The 19,371-nt window shown below is 33.4% G+C and overlaps 2 protein-coding genes across 2 annotated transcripts; both read left to right on the forward strand.

Annotated features, from left to right (window-relative positions):
- Nucleotides 1-1,971: 1,971 nt before the first annotated feature.
- Nucleotides 1,972-3,158, forward strand: LOC145630578 (protein FANTASTIC FOUR 3-like). The gene has a single exon (XM_081682820.1). The coding sequence runs from the start codon at nt 2,102-2,104 to the stop codon at nt 3,032-3,034; it is 933 nt and encodes a 310-aa protein (XP_081538946.1). The 5' UTR covers nt 1,972-2,101; the 3' UTR covers nt 3,035-3,158.
- An 11,636-nt stretch (nt 3,159-14,794) lies between these two features.
- On the forward strand, nt 14,795-19,250 carry LOC145632724 (uncharacterized). Its single transcript, XM_081685067.1, has 6 exons — nt 14,795-15,914; nt 16,224-16,339; nt 16,421-16,547; nt 16,615-16,937; nt 17,046-17,675; nt 18,699-19,250. The coding sequence occupies exons 1-6, from the start codon at nt 14,795-14,797 to the stop codon at nt 19,248-19,250; spliced, it is 2,868 nt and encodes a 955-aa protein (XP_081541193.1).
- Nucleotides 19,251-19,371: the final 121 nt, after the last annotated feature.

The raw sequence follows: 19,371 nt of genomic DNA on the forward strand, positions 1-19,371 counted from the left end.
AGTGGTGGATAAATTCTGATAATGTAATTAACGTGCTAGTTATACTATAATCTATACCTAGACATTTGAGTCATAATTAACTTTTAAAAAACAAAATGTGTACAAATCATCAATGACTAACCGTCTATAAAGTAAAAAAAATAAAAGTTAACATGAGGCCGTAATAATGCAATGATGTTGCCGGTAATTAGCAGCCTCCGGTGGGTTAATTAGATTAATCACCGACATTCGAGACAATAAATAACCTGGATTAATCATTTTATCTCCTTCCTTTAAATACATGGATGTTAGACATACACAAGTGAAAAGGTGTCTTGTGCTGATTAACGTCATCAGAATTATGTATTAAACTAAAATTAGGATTTAGTTTATGATGTTAACACGAACCAACCTTGAATTAAAGTTTAGATTAGAAAACTAATTAAGTTCAAGAATGGGAAACACTGTGTTTTAATTAATACATAGTGGAATTTGTAAGTTGTCATCTTGTGGCTTAGCAAATGAAATTAATTGAATTAATACTATACAATTCTTAGCAAAATGCTCAGAATACCATTTAACTTGTTTGTTGTTGGATCATACTAAATTAAAGTAGGTCAGCAATTGATTGTTAATGTAAGTTTGCATGAAATTTTTATTTGGATAAGTTTATGGTCTAGTATACTATATGATATTATGTGTAACGTACTAGATTTTAATTTGTACTCCTTTTCATGGGGGTTTAGTATATCATTATTTTCATGGTATAGTATACTATATAATTTTGCATGAAATGTTTATTTGGATTATATAGTTTGTATACTATGTACTGTCCTTTTCATGGGGGTTTAGTATATCATTATTTTGTTTTTATCATGGTAAATATCTTTTTATTTTTACCTGATTTGGCACATGTTATAAATTCGAGTCAATCCGTTAGTTAATTTGCGACCATTTTTTCGTGATATTGGCACAATATATAAAAAATTTTAGTATATCAAATTTTAAATAATTAAAGTGTAAGCACGTAAAGTTTGAGTAACATATTATGTAGGCAATTAATTAACTTATATGGTTTAACCTAAATAACGAGTTGAAATTAACCTTAAACCGCATTTTGATCGGGTTTAGGAGATGGAGCTTTAGGTTGGGCTTGGTTGGTTGGGCATGGGTTGACGCGGCCCACCGGATCTTTTAGTCAGCCCAAATTTATTAGTTTTAATAATTTTAAAGTAAACACATGTTATAAGTTTCAAAGCATGTATTGATTACTAATCCCATATTATTAGTATGTGGAATATATGTTGTGCTTTTTGTTATTGGAAATTTCAAGGATGTTGGCTGATTTATGGTGTTATCTGTAGTGTTATGAATGGTACGGTTCCAAAAATGCATTTGAGTAAAGCTGTATTTCTTAAGCATGTGGAGATTTTCTTTTCTTTTTAAGAAGAAAAAGAGAGGAACAATCGTTATCAACAAAATTTGATAAATCCTTTGTTTCTGCTCTTCTTTTTTTCTGTTTTTTTCTTTTAGAAAAAGATGATAAAAGGAAATAGGAGGAGCGTAACTCCAAATTTTAGAGCTGATCATGTGTCGAGTCAGATTAGAATATTAACGTAAAACCCACAAAGATTAAAAAAAAAATAATAAAATACTCGTAGTAATTAACCCTACAAGGTCCATCTATTAGTTTCACAAAATTTATTTTACTATACTTTTTTTTTTTAACCTAGTGAACAAACTATTGTTGATTCTCTCCTAATTTTAAATAACACGAGAGTATATTCCTTGCTTCCCTTATGTTAGATTTTTATATTCAAGACCATTTATTATTTAAGTCATTTACTTTTAAAAATAAGTGAATATTTGTCAAGCTAATTTACAATTCTAGTGGTGGAAAAAGGTCTTCTCCCCCCACAATCCCATACTCTCTCTCTTACGTTAGAAACTTTATGGATGACTTTATTTTTATGGCCTATAAATAGAGAACCTCGCCTCTTCATTACATCCCATGTTCACTTCTACTACTACTACTCAAAAATACAAAATCTTCTTCTAAACTCTCTTCTTCATAATTCATATATTTCCTCCAAATATAAAATTCTCTCAACAAAAGTTTAAAATGTCAACCATTGTTTATCAAGAATTACAACCTTGTTGTAATAATGAGTCACACTTCATTGAGTCAAGAACTACCCTTAGCCTAAAACTAAATTCATCAACGAAAAACTCGGTCGAAAATTTTAGCTCTAATTCCTTGTATGGAGCTAAAACTACACCCTCGAGTTCGAATTCTTCCGGGGGTTGGAGCTCAATTGAAGCTCTAACTAGTAAAAGAGACGCGGTACCTAAAGAAGAGGTTGTATATGTACATCCTTTAGTTAAACGATCATCATTCATGCTTAGTGAAAAAAGTTTGAAAATGTGTACCGAGAGTCTAGGAAATGAAACCGGCACTTTCGACATGGAAAGTACCGATAGTTTATTTACATCAACAACGACGACAACAACAACAACAACAAAAATAACAACGACGGCGACGAAAGGAAGAACAACACCGCGACAAAAGTTTGATATAAGGAAGGAATTATCATTAGGTCAAGGGAAGTTTCCGCCTCCCTTGACTACAATAGCCGGTACGAGTAATATATGTGTTAGACCATACCGTGAAGATGGTCGGTTGGTAATTGAGGCTGTCTCTACCCCTCCTATTCAGGCTTGTATGCAAGCCGAGCGAAGTGATGGCCGTCTAAGGTTGTCCATGATGATGGAAGACATTAACGATAACGAAAACGACAACGAAAACGACAATGGGGTGGAAGAATTGGTAGAAAATGATGAAGAGGGTCTAGAGGAAGAAGTTGGTAAGGAAGAGGTTTTAGAAGAATGTAACAAAAAAAATGATGCATATTTGTTGGAGGATATGAATGGAATTTCAAAAGAGTTAGGGGTAAAATTGGGAATTGGGAAAATTCAAAGAACAAGTAGATGCAAAGAAAGAGGGCAAGGGAATAAGGGATTAATTAATTGGGAACCTTTTTGGGTGGCTACTTAAAAAAGGAAAAATAAAAAAGAAAAAGAGGAAACTTTTTTTGTACCCTCCATTTCTCCTGGCTTTTGCTTGATTCATGTAATGTACTGTTGAATATAAATAGTAAATTTTTGAGGGGTTTATTCAATTCCCATTTATCTTTTCTTAGAAATTGTTGACTACTTTGGTAGTTATTGTAGTTTGTGAATTGATAGAGACATCTTATTTTTATTTTTCTACTCTCATTTGGGGGTGATTGGCTAATTGAGTAGAGCATCTAATATGAAACTGTTCTCATTTAATTTCAGGTGTTAACAACCAGTATTGATTCTAAGGAAAATTGTGTGTACAATTTACAAATTCGAGTAATAAATAATCTAAACTATTGACGACATGATCCACTAAAATTTATGTACATAAATAATAATTGAGTTTGTTTGTACAAAATGATGCATGCATGGACTACTTGTATTGGAATATTCCACAGTTATTGTGTTGGAAAATATAAAAAGTGATAAAATTTAATTTTGAGAAAAAAAAATATTAAATACAGCAACAATTGAATTTTGGTACGATATCTCCCTCCATTTTAAAATACTTGTTCCATTTCTATTTTTTACACTATTTATTTATCCTACTTTGACTAATGTTTATGATTTATACATAAGAAAAAAAATATAGTCTTTTGGTTACTTATTGGAATCATCTCAATGAACAGATTATTAATTTTTAATTGTTAGAATTTATACTTATTGATAATTAAAAATATTAGTGATCAAAGATTAACATCGGCATGGAGTATAATTGTACTCAAAATTATCATGAATATAATTCAAAATATTTTAGTACTGGTATATACAACAAACGTGAATAAGGAATTGACATTTGTATAGGGAAAACATTAAAGCGAATGTTATGGTTTTAAAAAAAAAAAAATTAATCTTAAAATTTGTTGATAGTGGCCCTTTAAATTATTATTAACTTTAATAAGAGGAGAAGGGAGAAAGGGAGCTACGAGTACACTTTTCTTTGATACACTTGGAGTGTGTTTCTCCAACTTATCAAATTGTATTTGAAATATGTAAACTGAAGTCACTTATGAATTACTTATATGAGGAGTGGCCTAAATTAATGAAAGTTTATTTTTGCCTGAACTTTTATAATTTATTCGAAATTATACTTATCTATCCTATATGGGTACTGTTAAATTGTGACTTGAAATCTAATAGGGCTAACTTTGAATGCTCATATCTCTCAAACTATAAATGATTTTGAGGTTATTAAGGTTGGTGGTGATAGCTTGGTTCAAGAGATTTTCAACGATACGTCATATGCCCTATATTCCAATAATAAATGAGAAAGTTATAATCGTTTTACAAAGACCTGACGAAGCTGGAACGATGCTGACGAAGTGCTCGACATAGCAAGTCCATGCTTGGTCGAGTTGGACGTTTTTTTGGTCCAATTTTAGCTTAATTATAATAGAAATAATTTCCTAAAATTATATTTCTTCTATGACGGCTATTTGAATATACTTGGAGAACAATTTTAGGGTTTCCTTATGTTATAAAAGGATCGTTAGTTGATCAATTAGATCATACCTTTTAAGCCATTAGATTGAGGACTCCGTGTATAATTCTCTCGTTCTTTCTCCATTATAGTGAACAAGCTCTCGAATCCCCTACCCATGGATGTACGTCTATTTTGACCGACCATGTAAATCCTTGTGTTCTTTGTTTATCTTCTTTATTGTTTTTCTCGTTATTATTTTTCATTTATTTGTTCCACATTATCAAACACAATTATACCCTTATTTCCTCAAGTATGTAAAAAATTACAGCGCATTGTATAATAATCTTTGAGTTACACACTCATAAACATAAGTAAGTAATCCTTATATAATATTTTTTTTAAAAAAAATCTTAATTTATTAACTATTACTAAAACAAAACGTGTTAATGATATGTCATCAATTCCTTAAAGTGTCTTGTGTGTCAAGCTCTCATTAATTAAAATTTTCCCTACAAACTTAACTATGATGTCATCATTTTATTTTATTTTGCCCTTTCATTTTACTTGCTAGAAATTATTAGGACCAAGTAGATATGAAACTGAAAATCTAAAACTTGAATTTTGTATCAATATTGTTGTATACAACGTACTAATTTTGGATATTTCTAATACTAGCACAACAATATTTAATAGATGTAGATACTGTTTCTTTAACTTCCACTCTATACATATAAGGGTTTGTTCTCTTCAGCTTAATTTCAGTTTAGTTCAGCTCAGTTCAGTTCAGCTAAACTCAGTTCAGTTCAGCTCAGCCCAGCTCAGTTCTTAATTTCCCTCTCTTATAAAAAATTCAGTTCAGTTCAGTTCAGCTCAGTTTAGTAAATGAGAACAGACCCTAAGTTCAATAAATAATGCAATGTTAAATATATTTTGTCTAACAATCATTTTAATACATTTTCAATAACAATATAGTAAAAATTATGATGTAGTATAAAAAATATAAAAAAAAAAAAAATTAAACCATTAGAAAAAAGGATTACCTACATGCTTTTTTATATTTATAAAAAACATTTTTATACAAAAAAAATAAAAAAAATAAAGAATAAAACTTAAAAAGTTATCAATAACAAAATTAAAAAATATATACAGATTAATTATTTATCACCACCGTGTAACGGGCGAATACTGATGTAGTGTAAAATAATACTCAAATACGGAGTAATAATTTTGCATAGTAAGCTCAATAATACGTGGTATAACAAACCTGGAAAATGATGAGTATAAATTAAGTAGTTTAGTGGAGACAGCATCTATTTCAGTATAAATTAATTTTAGTCAATTTCTTTTATAAAAAATTCTTATTTTTAATTTTTACTTTTTAGGGTGTGATTAGTCAATTTCCTTGTACACCAATACTTTGTCAACCATATAAAATTACAAATAGGGTAAAAAGCTCCATGAAATTTGCATTTGCGACATTTGATTCATTTTAAGTCAAAGCTCTTCATAATTACTTTAATGCATCAAGATTGCCCAAAGTCATCAATAATTTTGCATGGTTTATATACTATTTCATACTTTAAAATTTAGTCAAATATATGTCATGATTCTCGTATCAGATTGCCAATCTACATCCAGCCCCACCTTTAAAGAAATTAAATTATATTAAAAAAATTTGTTCTAATTCTTCAAAGTTCTCATGTGCGTTCATTGATATTTTATAGATTTCACTGTTTCAGCCCCGACCCCTTTTACAATATTAATAAATCTCTAAATGCGTTTTATTGTAAAGGACTTGCTTGCAATTTTTATTGATAGAAAGTTTAGCCTTCATTCAGTTAGAGTAAAATTTAACCTGATTTAAACAACCTTCAATTAAACTACTAGGATTATAAGTTCATTGATCAAATGAAAATTGAGTTTTTTTTGTACAAGGGCGGATACATGCAAGTATTTGAAAATAATACAAGAATCCACATAAAACATTTATTGATTTATTAGCTAGCACATCTACTCAAAGCTATCAATTTAAGTTGGGATCGGCTATGAGTCCAATCTAGTCAAGTCTTATTGGATTATATTTGTCTGATTAATCTAGCTTTCCATTCAGATTCAAGTTTGGGCCAGATCACGTTCGATTTAGATTACGTCGGCCATTTACTTGATCAAAGTTGCCTTAACCCATTGATCCGGCCTGAAAAGGTCGGGTTAGAGCAAATTTATGGGCCTTAATTTCGTCAGGCTAACTCGATCCCATGCATTTTTCTTTAAATAATTGGGTTTTGGACATTCTAAAATTACATTTTAGTAAAAATCTATACACGACCAAATTTTAGCCCTAAAAGTCTGCTATTTTTTTTTATTCTGAAATTGCAGGTTTGGGCATGATTTTTCGGCTCAAAACGGGGATTTTTTTTTTTTTTTTTTTTTTTTTTTTTTTTTTTTTTGCCAAAGCTCGACCAATGATCACCATAGTGATTTGTTAACCCTTTAGATTTCAATTTAAGCCAGCCAACATGGGCATGTTTGGGTCGGATAATTATAGATCAAATAAACTTTAAGTCGGTTCACATGTGAGGAGGGTCTTGAGTTTGGTGTAGCTGTATCCTTAAACAAAACATGTAAATGTCTAACATTCATTAAAATTAAAAGGAGAGTTAAATACCTAAATAATCAGTTAAGACGCGTTATACGAAGTATATCTTATTGTTACAATTTAATTTTACAATGAAATTTCCTTTAACTTTATAAAGTATTCGCCCTCTCTCTCTCTCTCTCTCTCTCTCTCTCTCTCTTGACAATATGGTGCAGTGCAAATCTAACCTTAACATTTCAAAATCTATAATTAACTATTACTAAAACAGAAAATTGCTGACATCATCCTCTCCTCAAACTGTATACGTGTCATCTCTCATAAAAAAACTTCCTGCCTAATGCATGCACTTATGATGTCATATATATATATATATAAATTGATATATATTTTCATTTCATTCTTTTGATTGTGTCAATAAATAAAAAATAATAATTTTTTTTTTGTTTTGAATAAATAAATTGATATTAAGCTAAACATTGTAGGTAACTACAATGTTATTATTATTATTTTTATTTTTTTAAGGTTTTACTGCTATTAGGGTATGTTCTCATTGACTGAACTCAGCTGAACTGAACTGACCTGAACTGAATTGAGCTGAACTGAAGTGAACTAAACTAAAGTGATCTGAAATGAATATTTTATAAGAGAAGGAAATTAGGAGCTGAACTGAACTGAACTGAACTGAGCTGAACTGAACTGAAAATAAACGTATGAGAACAGGCCCTTAGTGTGTGTGTTTTTACTAAGGATTGTGCAAACTCTGGTAGTTATATATGAACTCATGCACTAATAATATATATGGATGTTTGTTATACAAAAATGAACTAATGTTGTCGTTAAATGTTACCATTGTTTCGGAGTATTTCCAAGGTGCTTCAATTTATTATTATTATTTTTATTACATTGCTTCAATTTACTTAAGTTACATGTATTTATAAGTATCTCGAACTCTTAAATATATAAATTCTTGTGCTTATGGCTTGAATAGATCAGATTGACTTTTATTTTTATATTTTGTTACGTAGTAATTTATGATGAAAGATATGTTTTTATGATCTAATTTATAAGTATGTACGGGAAAATAATAAATAGAAATTAAACAATTTATTTCATTATATAATTTTTTCAATTCGTGCATCGCACGGGTCTAATCTAGTTTTAAATAAATGAGATAAATTTGTATCAAAAGTCAATTATGTGGAGTATTTTTTTTGGAGAAAATTTCTCCTCTGTTTTTTTTTTTTTTTTCAAAATCATTAATTCGCCTAAGATATTTATTATTATTACTAGTTTAGGGCTTGTGAAAATGCACTTGTTAAGATTGCCTCAATAAAATGATGGTAAGTTTGATTAACAATGACTTACAAGTATTTAACTTTATTTTTTTTAAATATTCTTCATTTAAAAAAAAATAATAATAATAATTTCAATTTCTTTTTTTTTTTTTACAAATCTATTAACTATTACTAAAACAAAACATTGCTGACATCATCAACTCTAAAACTATTCTACGTGTCATTCTCACATTAAATTTTCTCCCTCCAATTCTAAGTATGATGTCATTAAACAATAATAATAATGATTTTTTTATTTTTTTATTTTTAATCTACGCTTTTGATTTCAATGCATAAGTGTATATATAAAATTCCATTAATCAAGTTTCCTTAAATGTAAATTATTTTTATATAATTCTAATCTTCAAATACAATGTAATGCAACTAAATTTTAATTACAAGAAAAGCTAATATTAACCGTGCATCGCATGGGGATAACCTAGTTCACTTAAAAAAAAATAACATTTTGGAGGGAAAATTTTTCATAAATTTGCGCCGCGCCAAGTGTCCTATTTGATAATTACTTTACTACTACTACTACTACTATTATTATTATTATTATTATTATTATTATTATTATTGAGATGAGTTACATTTCTTTAGAAACTTTAATGTTTCAATGGCTATTAATTTTATTAATAACCGATTTGAGCATAACTCGGGAATTATCAAGTAAACCATGAATTGAAAGAAAGAATCTACTCCGTAGAATGCATTACCAATCTTAGAAGATTAAAGAATTGATTGCAAAGAAGAAAGAAAAATAAACCGAAAGAAAGAATGTATGATTAGCAAGTGGTTTCATCATACTGGTATAGCTAGAGTGTAGAGACTATGTCAGGTGTAGCCACGTCCTTTTACTGCAATTAGAATATGCTTGTAGTACATTTGTTAACCGTGTCGAGTTTAGAATGTAACACATACTCTTCTAAATACTTTTTTGTACTTCAATTTCAATGTCTTTTGCATCATTTTTTGTAATTTATGTCACTTTGTTATGGTACTCTATTAAAGTTATTGTCAAATTTATGGTAGTACTAGTACTCGTATGTTTTTTTTATAACAACATAGGCTGTGTCAGATTGCATGAAAATTAAAGTGTTGGACTTACAATTTGATTGAAAATGTTTCATGTTTCGGTTGGTTATATAGATGTAGAAAATCTCCTACTTTATTGAAAAATTTTCATATTTTGGTTTTGAATGATTTGTTTTGATTCATGGAGTAGATGATGTATAATACCTATGACTTATATGGGTAATGGATGAAAAATGAAAACTCAAAGTTATTAAAGATATCAAAATGCTCTTTTTGTTTTATTGTAAATGTAACCCGTGTTACTTTTATACGTATATTTATTAACACACAAATTTGATCATCAATATAAATTGTATGGTTAAAATTATAAAATTTAAACGTTGGTATTATAAAATATAAATATATAATTATCTAATTCAACAACATATTCCATTAATATGTATTTTTATATATAATTAAAATCAAGTAGTTATAGTGGTGCGTTTTTAAAAAGAAACAAAGAGAGTAATAGAGTATCATATGCCTCTTGATTGTATCAATTGATTTGACTAACTAATTGTATTACTAGTTAAATAAGCTATTTTGAAGTGTTTAGTGAAAAGTTGATTGAAAGAGCTTATTTCACCATACTAAACAAGCTCTTTTTAAACCATCTTTGTAGAGGAACATTTTTAATTAATTATTAGTTGCTTTAATATTTTTAGTTGAAAATACACTTATATCCCAATTTTATAATCTACTGTCTATCTCAACTACCTTACTACCTAGTACCTACCCTGACAATAATTAGCTTATTGTTCATTTTGAGTATTAGTCAAACGACTCAAAGGAATCATTTATTTACTTTAAACTTTTTTTTACAATCTAGTTAGCTAATGCAATTAATTAGTTAGTCGACTCAATTAATACAATCAGTTAGTCAAAATCAATTAATATAAACAGATTTAGCTTTCAACTTCTAGCCTTTCATCATCAAACACGTCATTATCCTATATATTAATTGTACTGTACAACATGCTAATGCACAAAACATATAAGAAAAGTATATATATTGTGTACATGAATAGGTACAATGCATGACAGATTATTGTTATCAATTTTTCTTTTAAATGAAGTGTGTAGAATTGCAAAGATGGTGGTTTAGGACTAGTTAACTCCATATTTTCATTCTTCCTCTGTTTCACAAATATTGCAACAATTACCAATTTAAAAAGTTTTACAAATAATATTACAACATTTTCTTATTTGCACATATTTTTTCTTTTTTCTTACTCCTAATCACATGAGTCTCAATCTTTATTCCTCTCTATCTCACTCCTCTTCTTAGAATCCTTATTCATTCCCCATGTTACAATATTTAGGAAAACGGAGGAAATATATATCAGAACAAATATCAGCATAGACTAAGAAATAGGAGAGTAACCCCTGTACTTTGTTGTAACACCAAATACCACCTTGCTTGCATCAACTTCCACTTAGATCTTGTCAACACGGGTAACATAGTTTAACATGATGCATGCACTGAAATTGAGTTGTTGGTGATGTGTCGAATGGTGTACCAAATTGTTATTATTATGATTGTAGATACTAATTAATCCGTACCAATATTCTTATAGATCGAGTAAGAATATAATATAATGGTTCGTTATGCTAGCTAATCAACTCAATGTATATAAGTATGTAGCCCCCAGCACGCACTGTCTTCCGTCCCCCATGCACGTCGAATCCTACTTCAAATTCGCGAGGTCCAAACTACTTGCAACACGCACCCATTGTCGCATCACCATCTTTCAATTTCTTCTGGCATCCACCTTTTACCCCCTTTTTTTTTTAACAAAGTACTACGACTTGAAGTACCTCGTTCCCTTTTTATTTTTTATGTTTGAGTGTAATGAGAGTCGTAAGGACAAAAGTATCGACGGAATTTGATCACAGGCTTGTGTAACACCTCTTAAAACCCCCCTCAAGGCTTTAATTACTAACTATTCTTGTTGATTATCTAGTTTGTTACTTCCTCCGTCCCTTAACTAGAAGGGAGTATTATTTACCCACTTCAAGGCTTTAATTACTAACTATTCTAGTTGATTATTTACTTTGTTACTGGAATTATTTACTTTTTTTTTTACAACAGTTAGAATTATTTACGCGGTCAGTGAAGATCATGGATATATGGATTACATTATTGTTGTGATTGTGATTCGGTAGTTAATACATGAAAAGTAGGAACAATATATAATTTTTTAATGAAAAAGTAGGAAAATTTTATAATTATTACTAAAAAAATGTCATTAACGACATCACTAATAAACACATGTCAACTTATTCTACAAAATTTTTCAGTCTAAATTAATTGTGACATTGTATTTTTCCTATTTTTTTTCCTCTCATAGTGCCAAGACTAAATAAATATAAAGACAATAGAGTACATTTTACACAATTTAATGAAATCGTACCACACATTATTCAAAAAAAAGAATGATTTTTTCTTTCTTTTTTTTCATGCAATGCTCAAGACTAACCTAGTAATTTTTATGAATGGGATTTGTGTAAAAAATAAATACATAGGTTCTAAAAGACCAAGTTATGTGCCTTTTGCCTTTTAGCTAGTAGAAGTTTATTTCCTTTCAAAAATAAATATATATAAGGTGCAAATCATCCAATGAAGAGCTATCTATTGACAAATGGGTTTTATATACTTATATTGTTGATGATGAAAAAAATATATTTTGTTGGTTGTTGGGCTTGTTGCTAAGTGATATTTGCTGCCTCCCTCGATCATTTGCTCTTTGTCTTTCATTTGAGGCGTTATTGTCAATGCTTTTCTGCTTGATTGTCAATCGTGTCTCTCATTATGGTACAAATCTCGATTAATTTGACTTGCTATGCTTACAAGGTGGTTGCACAACGGGAAGCTTCTAGCGTAGTCGTCGACTACGGACGACTATGGACGACTATCCTAAGAGATTAAATCTGGACCGTTTATTATGTTTGTTGCTTAATCTTAGCCTTTGAATGTTAAATTTTAAAATTTAAAAAAAAAATAATTTACACATCATTTAAGTCACGACCAGTCAGCAACCAGTCATCAAATTCCTGTTTGTTTTCTTCCTTTTAGGGGTAATTTTTTTTTCTTTTCCATATTATAATATTCATAAATTATATTAGCATTCGTCCCCTTTTTGATAGCCTCAACACTTCATCTTCAACCTTTGTTAATGACACACTTTATCTTCAAACTTTATTATTCAACCAAAACATAACAAAAAATTATCAAAGTATATATGAAATCAATAATAATGTATAATCACCACATATGCTTCTTTTTATTTTTTTTAATAATTTTATAGTTTGTAACTTATTAAATCAACTGTATATAAATATGATCATTTGATTACAGATTTCATTTTATATATTTTGGGATTAATTATAAGAAGTAGTATGATTTATCTTGTGTTTTAATTTTAATTAGTCAATTCATGAGTTATCATCCGCCATTATTGAATGTTGAAGCTACGTGCATGGGTTGAAGAAGGATAAACATAAAAAATTAAAAAAAAAAAAAAAAAAAAAACTGAAACATGGCATTATAATGGGTGTGATTTTAGGAGAGTAGTCCCTCGAGTAGGGTAAAAACGCTCTCTGCTAGGGTTCCAGTTTTTTCATCGTTCTGTGAATTTTTACTCTAGATTTTTCTTTCGATTCCCAATTAATTCTCAATCGAGTGACCTGAACGTTATGGAGGACCAATTGGTGAAAGCGTGGGAGAACTTGAAACTGACTGAGGAGGAGAATTTTGTGCTCGATGGTTCGAATACTATGGTGGATGAAGAAGTTCCACAACAAAAATTGTCTTTATCTCTGGTGGGCAAATTACTGACCAAAAAAACCTTTAATGTTGATGCAATGAAAAGAGTGCTAAAAAACCTATGGCGAATTGACGAGAATGTGGCAATTCGGGCTGTCGATACCAACCTATTCGTGTTTCAATTTTTCAATGCTGATGATAGGAGGAAGGTGTTAGATGGTAGACCTTGGGCCTTTGACAACCAAAATCTGCTTCTGAAGGAAATCCGTGCGAAAGAACAGCCGTCTGAAATTACTTTTGACTCATGCCCTTTCTGGGTGCGAATTCTTGATGTTCCTCTTGGGAAAAGATCGCCTGGTTTCGCTAGGGAGGTTGGGGATTGTATTGGTGAGTGCATCGAGGTGGATGAAACGGATCCTCTAGGCTGGGATGAGTACATGAGGGTCAAGGTAATGGTTAATATCAACAAACCCCTTCGAAGAGGATTGAAAGTGGCTGTTGAATCAGGACACACAAAATGGGTCGACTTCAAATACGAGCGCCTTGGTGATTTTTTCTATTTTTGTGGCCGTATTGGTCACAATGATAAAGACTGCGATGAGAAGGATGCGGGTAGTGGTGATGCGCCCATTGTCTTTCAATACGACCCTTTCTTGATAGCATCCCCGCACCGTTTGAAGATACCTGCTGCTGAGAGGGAGTTAGAGAGGAAGTGGTTGGAGAGTATGGCCAAGAAGGGTCGTGTGCATCGATCCGACTACAATGACCCTGCGGTAATTAGGCTAGGGCCACTAGGAGCTGCGAGGAAATTGCTCTTTTCCTCACCGAAACCTCACTGTGATGTCACACCAAAACCAAGGGCTATCTCACTTGTTGCGGTGGCTGATGAAGGGAGTGGTGCAATGGTGTTAAGGCCGACTACTAAAGTAGATGGGTCGAATAAGGGGTGTGCTCAATCAAAGATTATTGACAATGGGAAGGCAACAAAGCTGGGTGAAAGTCAGTGTGGTGAAACGATGGTAGGTGCTACTAACCGCAAGGTGATGAAGGATGATGTGGATGTGGGGATGGATATGGCAGAGAGTGGAGATGGCTTGGTTGTATCAAGGAAGCGTAATGCTGCTGCTAGTTTTGTGAATGCTCAAAATGCTCCTGTCACTCACGTGGAAAAGAAGCAAAAAACTTGTGTGAGTAAATTGTCTTCTATTTCTTTTGTATCTAAAGTAGAGGGTCTTGGGGATGTCCAAGCCCTCGAAAAACAATGAAAATATTGAGCTGGAACTGCCACGGGCTTGGCAACCCGCGTGCAGTTAGGGGCCTCCAAGATATGTGTTGGAGGGAAAAGCCAAATATTGTGTTTGTAATGGAGTCTATGATTGATAAAAAAATTTTGAATAAAATAAAAAAATCGTTGTGGTTATTCGAATGGTGTTTGCTTTAGTTGTACTGGTAGATCGGGGGGTTTGGGGATGCAGTGGAAGGATGTTAATATGAGAATTATGTCGTTTTCTACTCATCATATTTATGCACATGTGTTGGATGATAATAATGTGCCCACTTGGAAAGCTATTGGGATTTATGGGTGGCCGGAACAAACAAACAAATGTCAAACCTGGTCCCTTATGACACAACTGAAGGGGATTGATAACCTCCCGTGTGTGATGTTTGGTGATTTCAATGAGATATTGAGCTTGTCCGAAAAGGAGGGTGGTGTTCCGAGAAGTGAGAGACTTATGGATGCGTTCAGGGGTGCAATTGATAGATGTGCTTTGAGAGACCTTGGATATAAGGGGAGTACGTTCACTTGGGAGAGGGGTAACTCAATGGCAACTTTTGTTAGAGAAAGGTTGGATCGTTTCCTTGCTGATGAAGAGTGGTGTTCATTGTTCCCGGATCGTGAGGTTCGACATCTACCAATCCTGAAACCTGATCATGCTCTGATTATTTTGTCTACCGAATCTAGAAGACATGAGGACTGGGGTGGCTCGGCTTTTAAGTTCGAACATTTCTGGCTTTCCGATGAAGGGTGTGGCGGGGTGGTGAGCGATGCTTGGGTAGAAGCGGCCGGTCTTGGAATTCGGCAGAAGATTGCATTTTGTGGGGAAAGGCTCGCTAGTTGGGCAGCTCTGACCTTCGGTGCCATCAAGAAAAAAATAAAAAAGGCTGAAGCTGCGTTGAAAGTGTTAAAGGAAGGGGCCATGGACGGTGCAAAATTGGAACAATGTCACACTATTTCTATTGAGCTCGATTCTCTTTATTTGCTGGATGAGTCATATTGGTTTGCTCGTGCTCGGGAAAATGAGTTACGCGATGGGGATAGAAACACAAAATATTTCCATCATAAGGAAAGTCAACGGAAGGCAAAAAACCGAATTAGTGGGCTCTTTGATGATAATGGAGTGTGGAAAAACAAAAAAGTTGACATTGAAAAATTGATCGCTTCCTACTTTACCAAGCTATTTGCCACTAGTTCCCCAACTGGGTTTCAGGATGCAATGGGAGGCCTTGATACATTGGTGACAGATGAGATGAATTCTTTCCTGGACAAAGAACCGTCGGCAGAAGAGATAAAACAGGCGTTATTTCAAATGCACCCTAATAAGGCGCCGGGCCCTGATGGTATGCACGCTTTATTTTTCTAGAAATTTTGGCATGTCATTGGGTCTGATATTATTGCTTATGTTCATAATTGGTGGAATGGGAATGTGGATTTGGTTGATATAAATAATACTTGCATTGTGCTCATTCCGAAATGTGATAAACCAACATTGATTTCGGAATTCAGACCTATAAGTTGTTGCAATGTTATTTATAAAATCATCTCTAAGGTGTTGGCAAATAAGTTGAAAAAATTTCTTGGTGATATTATATCCCCAAATCAGAGTTCTTTTGTCCCGCAGAGGCTTATTACTGATAATGCTATTGTAGCATTTGAAATTTTTCATGCTATGAAAAGAGGTGGTGAAGGAAAGAATGGCAATGTAGCGTTAAAACTGGATATGAGCAAAGCATATGATAGGGTGGAATGGGTGTTTTTGGAACAGGTGATGACTAAGCTGGGGTTCTCGCATGCGTGGATTCATTAAATTATGTGTTGTCTTAAGAGTGTCTCTTTCGCTTTTAAGATAAATGGGCAGATTTCGGGGTCTGTGACTCCAACTAGAGGGCTACGCCAGGGTGATCCTATTTCTCCGTACTTATTTCTGTTATGTGCGGATGCTTTTTCGACGCTTATTTCCAAAGCGACCAATGGTAACTTAATTCATGGTGCCAGAATCTGTAGAAATGCTCCCAGGGTGTCACATTTATTTTTTTGCAGATGATAGTATACTTTTTGCTAAGGCAAATGTGCAAGAATGCTCGGTTATAGCTGATATTATCAGCAAATATGAGAGAGCTTTGGGTCAGAACGTCAATCTAAGCAAGACTAAAGTTGTGTTTAGCAAAAATGTAGATCTTGATCGAAGGCAGGAAATTATTCAGATTTTGGGTGTTAGGGAGGTTGAACGACATGAAAAGTACCTTGGTTTGCCTACTATCATTGGGAGATCGAAAAAGGCAATTTTTGCAGGGTTGAAGGAGAGAGTATGGAAAAAGTTGCAGGGGTGGAAAGAGAAGCTATTATCTAGACCGGGTAAAGAGGTGCTTATTAAGGCGGTGGCTCAGGCGATCCCGACTTATATGATGAGCATATTTAAACTCCCGGATGGTCTCATTGATGAAATTCACTCTATGTTTGCAAGATTTTAGTGGGGATCCACAGAGAACACAAGAAAGATGCATTGGCAACGATGGGAAAGCTTGTGTAAACCCAAGGCTCTTGGTGGATTGGGGTTTAGGGATTTGAAAGGCTTTAATCAAGCTTTGTTGGCAAAACAGTTGTGGAGGCTACACCATAATCCGGGCACTTTAATACACACAATTTTAAAGGCGAAGTATTTCAAGAATTGTGAGGTCCTCAAGGCTACTTGCGGCTTTGATCCAAGTTATGCTTGGAGGAGCATGTGGGGTGCTAGAGGTGTGTTGCTCGAAGGTCTTAAGTGGAGAGTGGGGAATGGGAGTGCTATAAATGTGTGGGATGAAGCTTGGCTACCCGGGAACTCCTCGGCAATCGTTCCAACTCCGAGAGCTACTAGTGATATGGGCTTGAGAGTCAGCGATTTGATAGACCACAATTGCGGTGAGTGGGACATGAATATTATTGCTAGCAATTTTGACAGTGTGGATATTGAGAGAATTCTTAAAATTCCTCTATCTCCGAGCAGCCCTGTGGATAAAATGTTTTGGTGGCCTTTGAATAATGGAGCGTACACGGTAAGGTTTGGGTATTGGTTGTGCAAGAAAGTTCCTGCAGTGTTGCAAGGGGTTAATATGAATGAGGTATGGAGGTTAATTTGGACGATGAAGTGTCCCCCGAAGCTACAACATTTTTTGTGGAGAGCTTGCAAGGGCTTTCTAGCTGTCAAAGAAAGACTACATTATCGCCATATCACGCCAGAGAAGAGCTGCAGCATCTGTAATGCCTCGGAGGAGTCAATTATTCACGCAACTTTTGAATGCAAAGCAACAGTAGAGATTTAGGCAGCTAGCCCATTGTTTTCCCAGGTTAGTGCAGCGCCATCTAATAGCTTTGTGGAACGTTTTTTTGTGGTGCTCAAAGAATGTGTCAAAGGAGGAATTGTTGTCTATTGCTTCCCTTGCTTGCTCGAAATTGCTCGGATTTGCTGCCGATTATGGGTGTTGAACTTGATTGCGATTTTGGATGTTGAATTTGCTGGGGAATTGCAGTTTTTTGGGCGAATTTGTGGGTGTTTTTTGGGCGAATTTGTTGGATTGAAGGGTCGAATTGCAGTTTTCTGTAGAAGCAACTCTGTTTTTTTATTTTTGTTTAGTGAATTAGTGAAAGGTAGGCGTGAAAAGCTAAGGTCAAGAAAGCGCAGAATGAATAACCTAAAATGCAACAGAGTTATTTGCGTCACTTAATAATAAAAATGCGACGCAAGTAACAAAATCTGAAATGCTGAAAATTTGTTATTTGCGTCGCTCATTTATTAAAAGAGTGACGCAATTTGTTCACTCCCTTATTTGCGTCGCTTGTCAATAAATGAGTGACGCAAATAAGGTTATTATATGCGTCGCTTCAATAAATAAGAGCGACGCAAATGATAGAAAGCTAACATACACTTGACTTTTGCGTCGCTTCTTTAATAACAAGCGACGCAAATAACTTTAAAGGATGGTAAAAATATACATTTGCTTCGTTCTTTAGAATGAGTGACGCAAATATGGCGACGCAAATGAGCCTTTTTCTACTAGTGTTGGGCTGCTTTGCATTGTAGAAATAAATATATATTTGAGCAAGAGGTTTTTAATGCTGTGGATGTTGTGCATGGTTGGGTGAAGTATGTGAAAGAGAGCTCCGTGTATGCCGTAAGGACTGGGATTAAATCAGCTTCTGTTGCGTGTAATGTTGTGTGTGGCTGGAGTTGTCCTATGGCTGGAAGGGTGAAAGTGAATTGTGATGCACATTTGGGTGTGAAGACTGGGTTGGGCGTGGTTATTAGAAGCGAGCAGGGCACAATTATTGCTGCAGCAGTGCGAGTTGTTAGAGCTGGCTGGGAGGTGGATGCCGCTGAGGCAGCAGAGTGCAGGTATGGGTTGCAAGTGGCTAGAAGATTAGGCTTCACTGATGTCCACCTCGAATCTGATGTTGCTGGGGTCGTGAAGGCAGTGAACTCGAGAGCTAAGGGCTTCTCTCCTATCTATCTTTTATATGATGACATTATTAGTTTGGCTTCGTATTTTAGTTCATTTTGTTTTTCTCATGTAAAGCGTGCGGGTAACACCCTAGCCCATAGTGTTGCACGATGGGACACTAGGGATTGTAATGAACGTGTTTCTCTTGGTCCGTTTCCCCAAAGCTTAATATCTTTGGCGGAAATTGATCTTCTTTAATGTTATTTCGCAGCGTGTTTCAAAAAAAAAAAATGGGTGTGATTTTAGGTAAATTTACTTACTTTCTTTTTTTTTTATTTTAAAAAAATAAAAATATAGTGGGCATTGTTTTTGGGATATT

The sequence above is a fragment of the Chenopodium album genome, chromosome 5 (assembly GCF_948465745.1).
Source record: "Chenopodium album chromosome 5, dcCheAlbu1.1, whole genome shotgun sequence".
In the NCBI taxonomy this organism is placed as follows: domain Eukaryota; kingdom Viridiplantae; phylum Streptophyta; class Magnoliopsida; order Caryophyllales; family Amaranthaceae; genus Chenopodium; species Chenopodium album.